The 11,343-nt window shown below is 35.5% G+C and overlaps 1 protein-coding gene across 1 annotated transcript in view; it reads left to right on the forward strand.

The window, feature by feature from the left end:
* Trhde (thyrotropin-releasing hormone degrading enzyme) overlaps positions 1-11,060 on the forward strand; it is a 395,306-nt gene extending 384,246 nt beyond the window's left edge. The window contains exons 16-19 of the mRNA XM_005374325.2: positions 144-311; positions 870-1,010; positions 3,797-3,878; positions 9,839-11,060. Coding sequence (XP_005374382.1) covers positions 144-311; positions 870-1,010; positions 3,797-3,878; positions 9,839-9,982 — 535 coding nt within the window. The 3' untranslated portion in view covers positions 9,983-11,060. The remainder of the gene's footprint in view (positions 1-143; positions 312-869; positions 1,011-3,796; positions 3,879-9,838) is intronic.
* The last annotated feature ends 283 nt before the right edge of the window (positions 11,061-11,343 follow it).

An 11,343-nucleotide genomic window follows, 5' to 3' on the forward strand; every position in this document is an offset into this window, starting at 1 on the left:
TACTACATAGTATGATTCTTTTTTAGGCAAGATCTAATTAATGAAACCTTCTTCATAGAAACTGTGCAAAGTAAGGTCTGTCATTACTTTCAATACTATGAAGTTTTTAATTAACAGAAAACTACCATGCCTTGCTTCCACAGAATACCACTAAATGTTAGAGACATCGTCTACTGCACAGGAGTGTCGCTCCTGGATGAGGATGTCTGGGAATTCATATGGATGAAATTCCACTCCACCACAGCAATTTCTGAAAAGAAGATACTACTGGAGGCCTTAACTTGCAGTGATGACAGGAATTTATTAAATAGGTGGGTCCATTAATTTTTAAATTTGTTTTTATAATAAAAGTATTCTCTAATCAAAGTGTTCTGAAGTTATTTGTGTTTTCTTAAATATATATATTTGATACCACAGATATATCTATATCTATATCTATATCTATATCTATATATCTTCCTAAAGAGAAGAAAATCGTCCATATTAACATGATAAAGTCACTTGAGGGTAAAAATATGTTTATGACAAATTATTTGATATTTACATACATTTATCAGAAAATATTTCATTATGAAAAGATCTCTTTAATGCAAAAATTTTTAAAGAGAAGTTTGCAGTCTCAAAACAGACTTGTGAATTCCCTATCCCATAGAAATTTTTAGAGTTTAATTAATGTATTTAATTAAGTGACTTTAAATGTGGCCTCCTCCCTTTTTATAAACAGAAGTTTGTTCTATTAAATTTGTATTAGGAAAGCTTGCACTAAACTATTCTTTTGAAGATTATGAGAAACAACTTTATGTAATTTGTGAGATTATAAAATGTATGTGTTATTTCCTAAGAATTTCCCCACAATTCTATTCTTATAGGCTTCTAAATCTGTCCCTGAACTCAGAGGTTGTGCTGGATCAAGATGCAATTGATGTCATAATTCATGTAGCTCGAAATCCACATGGCCGAGATCTTGCCTGGAAGTTTTTCCGAGATAAATGGAAGATATTAAATACCAGGTAGAAATAAGGATTCACTCAAGCATGTGGGAATGAGTAAATTAAAGCAGACACATGAAAAACAGAAGCCCAAGTTTTGTGTTATAGCTAAGAGTCAAATAATACTGTAAGATTTTAAATAGTCAAACAAGATGCATGCTCCATTCTAAAATTCAGAATTATTTTAGCAATTATATAGCATCATTTATTTGTTATACATTGATAACCTCAATTAATTATATCTGAACACAGAGAGAGCACAAAATGTTTAGTAGAGCAACTTTCTTGGAAATTCCACCAAACTGTTCAAAGTTGAAGAAATTTTATCCAGACTTTTATATCCTGAACATGCTATAGAAAACTATTTGTAAGTAAAATATGAGTAGTGTTAAAAAAAGAAACTTTACTTCTATATAATTGTTTTAAATTTCTTTTAAATATAAAATATTGTAGGGCATCTAAATGAAGCCATGAGATAGGGAAGAAACATTAATCATTTGAATCATCATATGGTTCAAGTTGCAGTAGAATTCTTTTCTAGGATGTCTTGCTTCATAGTGAAAATTCTTCAGCCTCAATTTCATAAAATATGTCATTAGGTATTTAAATATATTATAATAAGTGCTAATGTATTACTCTGATAATCTCTAGAGTATTTTAAAATTAAACTTCTTATAGAGTATGTAAATGCTGATTGTTCTTTTCAAACATAAGTGTTCCTAGATATTAAGCCAAAGTATTATTCTGTCCCTTAAAAACTAATAAAAATATTATCCTAAAGCACACTTTTATCAGTAGCACTTGTAGGGTGAGTTCAGCTGGAAATAGTAGGTCATATTAAACACATTTCTATCTGCAGATATACTGATATTCCTATAAAGCACATTGACGTTCTTGTATTTTCAGTTCAGGACTTAGAGTGATTGGAAGATTAGAGCTTGCTTTGCTGTCATGCATATAATAGTCATATAGTCAGGCAGCAAGGTGAAATTGATACATATGAGCACTTTATTTTAAAAAAATCAACTGCATACCAATATGCGCACCATTTCATTGGTTTTGTAGATCAGAGTTCAGTGGAATGCATCTATATGTACATTGTTTATTGCCCTCCAAAATTGTTTAGTTACTAGTATGCTTAATTTGTTTCTCAGAATCCATGTTCTCTGTGCACAAGTTAGAAAGGTTGCAGTTTCACTGTAGCTACAAATGCAGTAGTATTTACCTTGGCAAAATAAGATAATCCTCTTCATCTACTGCAACTCTTCTGTCAGTCCTTGTATGGAAAACTTTACAGGAAAATCCTTTCCAAGGTACTTGTTCCTTCTCTGCAAGGTTTTCCTTGTTTTAGTGTTCACTGACTCTTCTGGGTTGAACCACTCCCAAATCTATATTTTGACCCCAAGTATTTCAGCTCGGAACTATTCTGTGATAGGCAATTTCCCATTGTGGGTCTTTGTTGCAGTGCACCTGCATAGCTCAAGCTATTATTATCTCCGCACTGGGAAATCTATAGAGGCAACCCTCTTGCCTTGCCATATTTAACAATTAGTCTTGAGACCTTTCACTCCCAAAATTCTCCTTGAATTCTTCCCTTTTTTATCCTGCTACCTCTTTCCCAGTGCAGGATCTTATCTCTTCCAATACTTTTACAATAGTCTTCTGTCTCCCTGCCTTTATAATTACACTCACTATACACATACATATAAACCTCATGGTTCCAAGAATCTTTCTGAAAAGCAAGCATAATTATTCCCTTGCTGTAAAACGTTCCAGTGTTCCATGGCATCGTTAAAATCTAAGGCCCTTAGTACTTTCTCAGTCTATTGTTTTTCTCTCTCCCTAGGCTCACAGTTGACACACTCAGTCCTATTACTTACAATTATAACTACATATAGTTGCCTGTACCTACCTCTGTTTCTGTTGGTTCTCTACCTAAAATTACTTTCTCAGAACTTCCCATAGTCAGTCTAGATGCATCATTTCCTGAAAACCATCCCCAAGATGGTACAGCGAGATATCATCTCTGAATGCTGCATTGAACTTTATCAATGCCACATTTAGTTACATTACATGGGAATTATCTGTTTATGTGTCTAACTCTTCAACTAGATAATAAAATACCTTCAAGAAAGATATTATGCCTTATTTATCTTTGTCTGAAAGCATAATTAAAAACAATGGCACTCCCTTAGAAAAATTATTTTCATTAATGGATAGCAGGCTAATTCTGTAACTACATGCTGATTATGTATGATCATTGATATTATTATTGAATGCTTATTTATTTCTTTTTACCTAGCTATTTCCATAAAATATTTCAATATTAGAATGTGAAGAAATTATATCAGTCATCCAGTTTATCTCCCTTATTTTACAGAATAAAAACTAAGTTTTTCAGAAGCTAAGTTACTTGCAGTCCCTTATATTAAAGAAGCATTAAGAAACCTCTTGTAAAGGTGGTTTGACCCTCATTTCCAAAAATGAGGAGTCTTATTTTTAGTATAATTATCTTGGTTTTAAAAGTATGATGGCAATGAGATACAGTAGTGTTTGTGAGAGAAATCCTTAGGATGAAAGAAACAAATTTGTAAGAGAACTCTTTCTACTCACTGATTCAAACTGTTTACTGTCTTCAGCCATAAGTCAAGTAATTGTGTTGGTAGTACAAGATTTATGCAATCCAAATGAACATCTAGATACTCTGGTCAATGGAACTATTGAGAGGGAAGCTAAAATCTTTAGAGTACTATTTCTTAAATAATTACCTGTAACAATGACTATGACTTTTTCTTTAATCTTTTGAGGTATGGAGAAGCATTATTTATGAATTCCAAACTTATCAGTGGAGTTACAGAATTTCTTAATACTGAAGGTGAACTCAAAGAGGTAAATATTTTGAGATGAATTCTAACTCTTTCCTTTTATAAATACATGGAAATATACATTTACTTAAGCCATTTCTTTCCATGTGATTCTGCTAGAGTCATACCGATTCCCTTTACACATACACATTATATGTAAAATATAGTATACCCACATCTATATGTAAAAGAATTTTCTCAACTCATTATTTGTGAAAGCGTTTCTACTATATTGAGCACTGAATATCTGAAATGAGTGTTAGAATATGGACATTTCCAAAGCTGGAAACAAAAAATCTATTGTAGAATCTTTGCTTCATGTAGTTACACCTCAGATGATTCTATGAATGTAGTTCAGGACCTACTGCCCAATAAAACTTTCATGTCAGTGACTCAGTATTTGCATAAAGGCCGAGGTTGGAATTAATGTGTAGAACATGGGTCTCACTGCTCTGTTGTTTGTTCCATCCAGACAGCAGATCACTGGGCATGATGACAGTACTTCATGCTATCTAGTCTGTTAAATTGAATAAATGTGCATGTGTGAGAAGGAACGTACCTGGTGATACACATTGAATTAATTTTTAAAAATTGTTTGCTTGGTACAGTCACAAATGAATTTTATTGATGAAAATAAATTTGATTTTTTGTGGAATAGATACAGTCCAGACTTTGGAGTACCTAAGATTTCCTTTTCCTTTAGTTTATTTTTCTAGAAATGTAAAGGAGCTAGGCTCCCACCCCCCGATTAGCTCTGAAAGAGCTGGGTGTGTAATGGGGAGAATTAGGAAGGTAGGACAGAGGTACAGGAGTTACATTATTTTAATTGGTTACAATGGGTTGAGCTTCAAAGACCTACTGCCTTTTCCTTTGTTGTCTTTCTCCATTATAAAATGCAGCTGCTATTTAGTATTGAGAATCGTGTTTTCCTCGGTTTTCACTGATAGAAAGCCTGATGTTGTGATCCAGAGTTAATCCCTTCAGACCTCATTCCCTGAAGCATCAAGCCTGGTCTTGATATCTTGTCCTCATGCCCAGTTTCCTGAGATGATCTCCCATGTACTAACTCGGGGATTTTGTCACACTGTGAGCTAAAATAAGCTGCGGCTCTGATTGCCGTGATTTGAAATTCAGTCTTTATCCTTGCCATGTGTGTTCCCAGGCCTGAAGGATTTGGTGGGAAATCCCAGAATGTTTATTTTACTATTTTTGCAAATATAAAAAGCTAAATGGAAAGGATTTTTTCATAGCCATAACAAACAGAAAAAAGGAACAATCAAATTAATGACCGCTTCCAGTTTTCTTGGTGTTTCAAGAAAGTACTGTTAATGTGTTGATTTTTATATTGAGTGCTCTGGGAACAAAAGACTTACCAAGTCACAACCTGAGCAGATCAAGCAAACAGAGAAGTGGAAAATCTCTCCCCTTCCTTCCCCTCTTCCCTTGTTCTTGTCACCTGCCGTCTCCTCTTTTCTCTCATCTCATCTCCCCTTCGACTCTTCCTCATACCTCTTACCCGTCCTTTCTCCTTTCTTCATGCCTTTTCTAAGTCTGTTTGTTTTTCATATTTTCCTTGACTTGATAATACCCAGACCATGAAAAAAATCTTTTAAATCCACATTTAATTGATTTTATCACATACTATTTTGTTTTACATTTTACCTATATAATTTTATTCTTTTATTTAATTGCCATTTTAGATGCTCCAAGGTGCCCCCATCATGAAAGGTACCATTTCAAAACTGAATCTAAATTATGACTTTCATTCCATTATCTTCAAAGCAGCTAACTTCGCAGTACACGCTCTCAATGGAATCAGTGATAAATCCCTTCACTGCAGAGAGACTTTCTCTGACTTTCTAGTTTAACTGCTTCCGCCAGAGGCATTTTAATACTTTTATCATCCAACCATTGTCTACAGGGTTGGGGAACACTGTCCTCAGATGGGGTGGTTGGGTTAATTTGTAATGATGGTAATTTCCTTTCCTGAAATAAAAGGACAAAGAAAAAATCCAGTCCCAGTCCCTGTAACCGTGGAGCCTCATAAACAGAAAATCCAATGCACTCACTTGGGGTACAGCATATCCTTTTTTCCAAGGGTCGTAGATTAAAAGGAAGTCAGTAGATTTATGAATTCTGAAAACTCATTTGCTATTTTAATGATCTTAATTAACATTAGTGACATTTAGAAGAGAGAAACTTACATTGTTTAGTGTTCCCTTCCCCAAAACTGCCTTCTAGTACCTGAAACTGAATTTCCTTTAATTTAAGGGCTCTAACGGTTTGAACAATATTTGTTCAAGAAGCAGTCCATCATTTCCTTAATTTTAGCCTAATAGAGGTCTGACCTCATGGACCTCAGAGGCCCTTGCCGTCTTTAATTCTCATGTCCATTAAGGAATCTTCTCATGTGCTTGTTTCTCCTGCCTGGCACACAGTACCAGAATACCCAGCACTGTCATGGGGTCCCCTGGGCCCTGTGCCTCACATTTATACTTTTAATCTTAAAGACTTATCCCTCACTGTCTGACAAAAGCTAATTTTATTTACTTCTATAAAATGTGTTGCATTTTGCAATTTACTCTAAAAATAATTCACTGTATGATGCTGGGGTCCAGAGTAAATGATATAAGAGATTTTCAAAAAATACCAGAATAGTTTAATAGATAAATATATGTAGAAGTTTTATACTAAGAAAACCAGAGTGCACAAACAACACCAGTATTTCACTAAATGTTACTTTACAAGAGTGTCTCAATGTTCAAGATTTTAAAAAATAAAAGCAAAATGTGGCATAAATATCTAGGAAACATAATAATAATTTTTAAAATGAAAAGCAGCAGGAAGCCCAGAAAAGATTGCAAAAAGAATGCTAAATGTCTTCCGCCTACTTCAAATCCTGTAAAGTGAAGCAAGGGTCACAGGGACAGCAGAAATGCTTCCGTGCTTCCTGCGCTGCTTGGCCCACATGTCTGCTGCGAGAGCTGGAGAGGAATATGGGCTATCGCATCAATTTACGGCCACCCTGCAAAGTGGGCCAGATGTGTTCTGATGGATAAGCTGCTCTTAAGATGCATGAGTTACCTCAGGCTCTCAGAACTCACAAGGGAAGTATTTAATGCACTTACATAGTGATTTAAGAAATGAATCTCTAGAGAACCACCAGATACATTGTCTGTTGAGAGCTCTCTTGCAAGATAACCTGACCTGCTATCCTTGTGACAATAACATGTTCATATTCAAACCCACAATTTGCCTTTAAGGAAGATCTAAGAGTTGCGCTTCAGGTATTGAGGCTGGCTTCACAAAGAGGCCAAGAGCATGCTCCACAGAGTTCAAGTTGCCAGAGGGATATTTATCACTATCTAGCATATTCTGTGAATGTTGAGAGAAGGACAGTGCAAAACACATTTTAGAAAGGAGAGATATGTTTTTGATTGGCATACGATATAGCAAATAATGACACCTAATATCATGTTTCTGTAATAAAGCATAAAAATCAAAACATTGCACAAAAGGTATTATTTCTGGCTTTATAAATACAACCTGAACACATCTCAACATGAATAGGGTAATACAAATGTGTTGTTGTGTAATTAGCTAATATTTAAAGTATGATTCAAGTACCTTCTAGACTTCCTTGTTATTATCTGGGGAAGGGCATTGCTTGAAATATTGGGGATACTCGATAAATTCCTACCTTTTTTGTTTTTCATGTGTGTAAATTTTGTCAATGGTCTGATCAGTTTTTCAGACAAACACTGAAAACTGTTTGCTAGTCATTGTATATTTTACATGTTTGCTGTAAATGTATAGTGATGTTGAAGTCTTTACAAGGATATAGTTATGAGATTATCAACTGCTGATGTTGACAGACAAAGGGCTTTGTAGGAAAGTAGATAAAAAACTTGGAGAAAACTCATTGGGATCATGTAATCAGAGAAACACTGTCATAAGCAAACAAAGCTATCCGTGAACTAAATTCTAAATTAATTTGGAAAGGCATAATTAAACATCTTCAATACCCTTTCCCCGAGTCCCCTGCTCCTGGGCTTATCTGGATGCAGTACATTTCCTTCCTGGCATATCTTCCATGTGGCACCCACCCTATGATGAATCACATCTCACACTAATTACACCACATAATGCTTCCGTGTTGCAAGTTGATTTTTCACATTTGTCTATTAGCATTGCAATTGCTGGTTGGTTGCCAGTTTCTTAAGACATACTGAGCAGAAAGAAAAAAAACCAAAAACCTTCTCACATTGAATCTGGAAGGGGAATGCCAGAATATTCCTAGATTCTATGAACTCTATATAAAATCTTATGTCAATAAAAATTATGACAAAGCACTTAAAATTCAAACTTAAATGCTCAAATTCTCCAGCTAAATAGGCCCATATTTCTCCTTCATTCTTTCCTAAATCTAGTTACTCAGGTGATTGCGATATCATTAATCATCCAGTTTTCATAGGCCTATTACTTTTTTTCCAACACTCAGTAAATTTGGTAATCCCTTGACATCAATGATAGTGTCAAACTCTATATTACTTATGTGTAGAAGATGAAGAATGATTTTCTCTTTACAAACAAAAAATGAACTTTAAATTTTTTTTTTTTTTTTGGTTTTTCTCCGGTACCAGGAACCGAACTCACGACCTTGCGCTTGCCAGGCAGGCGCTTTTGCCGCTGAGCTAATCCCCAGCCCCATGAACTATAAATTGTATATTCGGTTTTTAAGTCAATTTCATACATTACGTATACCTTGCAGTTGTAACTAGTGTTTGTCACAGTATCATCCAATTTTTAGAGGATAAATTTGTTTGTGTTAATCCTTAATGATAAAGAAGAAGCTGAATTTAGGACCATTTCAAATGTAATGTCCACTTTTTGGGGGGGGCCTTTTCATTTCAAATTGTATCACACCTAATTTATGTTGCTCTTTATATTGTATATTGCTACTACATATACCTTCTGTCCTGACTCTGTCATTAAACCAGGCCCATTTTCCCAGCTAAATAGTATAAAACTCATCACTGAAATGATGAGTTTATAAAAGAGAAAGAGTTTCTCCATGAGGCCGCAAGTGTACAGGCATAAGAGATCAAGTTTCAAGTTTTCCTAGGCAAGGGTAGGGGCGTTAATGGGATAAAGACATGCGATGAGGTATGGTGTACGGAGAGGTGACTGAAGCTGAAGTAATCAGTCTGTGCATGTGTGTGATCAACCTCAGCTCTTAGGGTGCTTCTTAGGGTGCACGTACAGAAAAGTGCAGAATCATCATGACACAAGGGTGGAGTTCCTGGTGTTCTGACATCAAGGAATCACTCATGAGCACTTGTTTAATCCCAAGTGCAGAGTGGGTGGTTTGAACGGCTGTCCTTCAAGTCTCTGACATGTAATGTAGGCACAATGACCTACACATGAGAGGTGTCATCTACAGCAGTGTTGGTGGGAGACTAATAATACATGTATTGCTCAGCTAAGGGAGTAATAAAGGATGGACGGAAGAACACAAGGGGAGGATCTCTTGTGGGTGAGAAGGGGTCCAGGGGATCAAGGGCAGGAGGCAGTGGGAGGAGATGGGGAAATATGTAGAGTGAAGTTATGCGACGTACAGGATCTCAATAGCCTTGATGAAGGTGGATATTTTAAGTCATAAACATGAAGTTATCAACAAGAATAAAAAAGGGGAAAGAGAAATTAGAAGTGGAGAAAGGGAGGGGGAAGGAAGGGAATTAAAAAGTGAAACAAACTGTGCTCTGTACAGATACGAACTTCCCAAGATGACTGTAAAATGCATGTACTATAAATATGTGCTATTAAATAAAAAATAAAAAACTAACCAAAAGCAAGGAACCTAAAGGCTAGAGGATTTGTTCAGCTTTTCAGTTTGGCACTTTGTTTCAAGTAGATTCTTCTACATATTGCACAGGAGCTCATTTTAAGACATGCAAATTTACCATTTTAAATTTCTATTTCCAGCTAAAGAACTTCATGAAGAACTACGATGGAGTTGCTGCAGCATCTTTCACACGAGCTGTAGAAACCGTTGAAGCCAATGTCCGCTGGAAAATGCTCTATCAAGATGAGCTTTTCCAATGGCTGGGGAAAGCTCTAAGACACTAATATGTATCTTTTGCAAACATTTAAACTCAGAATTTTGTGAGAGGATCTACTTTACGTGGAATGAGGAAAATGGCTGAATTTTCAGTGTTAACATGTGGGAGGAATCCTTCTTCTTCTTCTTCTTCTTTTTTTTTTTTTTGGTTTTGGGAGATATTATTTGTTTCATTCATTCCATTTGTTTCTCTACTCGGTGTTCTCTAAAGAAACCTTTGCAAGTGAAACTGGCTGTGGCTGCTTCAGCTGTACATTCCTTGCTGTACAAGACCAAATATGGTAGTGGTGCATGTCAATGTTGCAGTCAGTTTGGAAAATCATATTCAGAATACTCTGTGCATGGATGTGTGGTCTGCCTGTGTTCCAGCATGCTTATTTAAAATGTCCAACGTTTTATGTGAATATATGTTACATCCAAGATGGGCATTATACAAAAGCACAAAGGTTGTTGGTGACAATCAGTGTTGCAATGAAAGAAAACCTGAAAAGGAATTTATTCTCAGTCTTGGACAATGGAGGGATAAATTAGCTCTGTAAGTAATCATTGTTACTTATTTCAGCATTTGGATTGTCTGGCAATGATTACTGGTTGATAACTCACTTTCGTTGAGTTAAAGCTGTGTATACATTTAAAAGAAATATAGATAGTGTATACATATGTACATAGGGGCTGCCATATGTATATAGAATGTTGTACACTGCACATGTGTGGAAAATCTCTTCAGATCAAAGAAAATTTATCTCTTTTTATAAATGAATGGACATTTGGAAGAGGTTTAAAAGAATTTATCTCAATATTATCCTTCTTAATTCCTAAATTCTCGTCTACTCATTTTTCATCTACTTTCCAAATGCTTCTAGTCCATGATGCATTTTAACACAATTTGCTTGTAAACAAACACCATTATAATTCTCCTAAGTCAATGGCAACCTTGCATATAGATTCTGTCATTGTTTGGTTCAAGTTTCATATTGCACAAAGCAGTTGTGTAAATGTAGAATTGTTAGTGCTGAGAAAGTATTTATTTTTTATCTTGTTTGTCCATCTTATTCTTTTTCTCTTTCCTTTTTTTTTTTTGTACCGGGATTTGAACTCAGGACCTTGTGCTTGCCAGGCAAACACTGTGCCGCTGAGCTATCTCCCCGGCCCTGTCCATCTTATATTGGGTGGTACAGAGTTAAAAATTCTTTCTGTGTGTTGGTCTTTGTGTCTGTGTTGCTCTAACCTTACATTCAGCAACCATACCTCAGTGGGTCTATTAGCACTTAATGACCTTTTCTGCCAGTTGTGCCATCCCTTAAAAAGTTACTTTCCTTTTGTTAATGTACAGTCTTTGTTTCAGCATTCACAACTTTGTCCTACCTGG

Source organism: Chinchilla lanigera, unplaced genomic scaffold, assembly GCF_000276665.1.
Source record: "Chinchilla lanigera isolate Chin_1 unplaced genomic scaffold, ChiLan1.0 scaffold00004, whole genome shotgun sequence".
In the NCBI taxonomy this organism is placed as follows: Eukaryota; Metazoa; Chordata; class Mammalia; order Rodentia; family Chinchillidae; genus Chinchilla; species Chinchilla lanigera.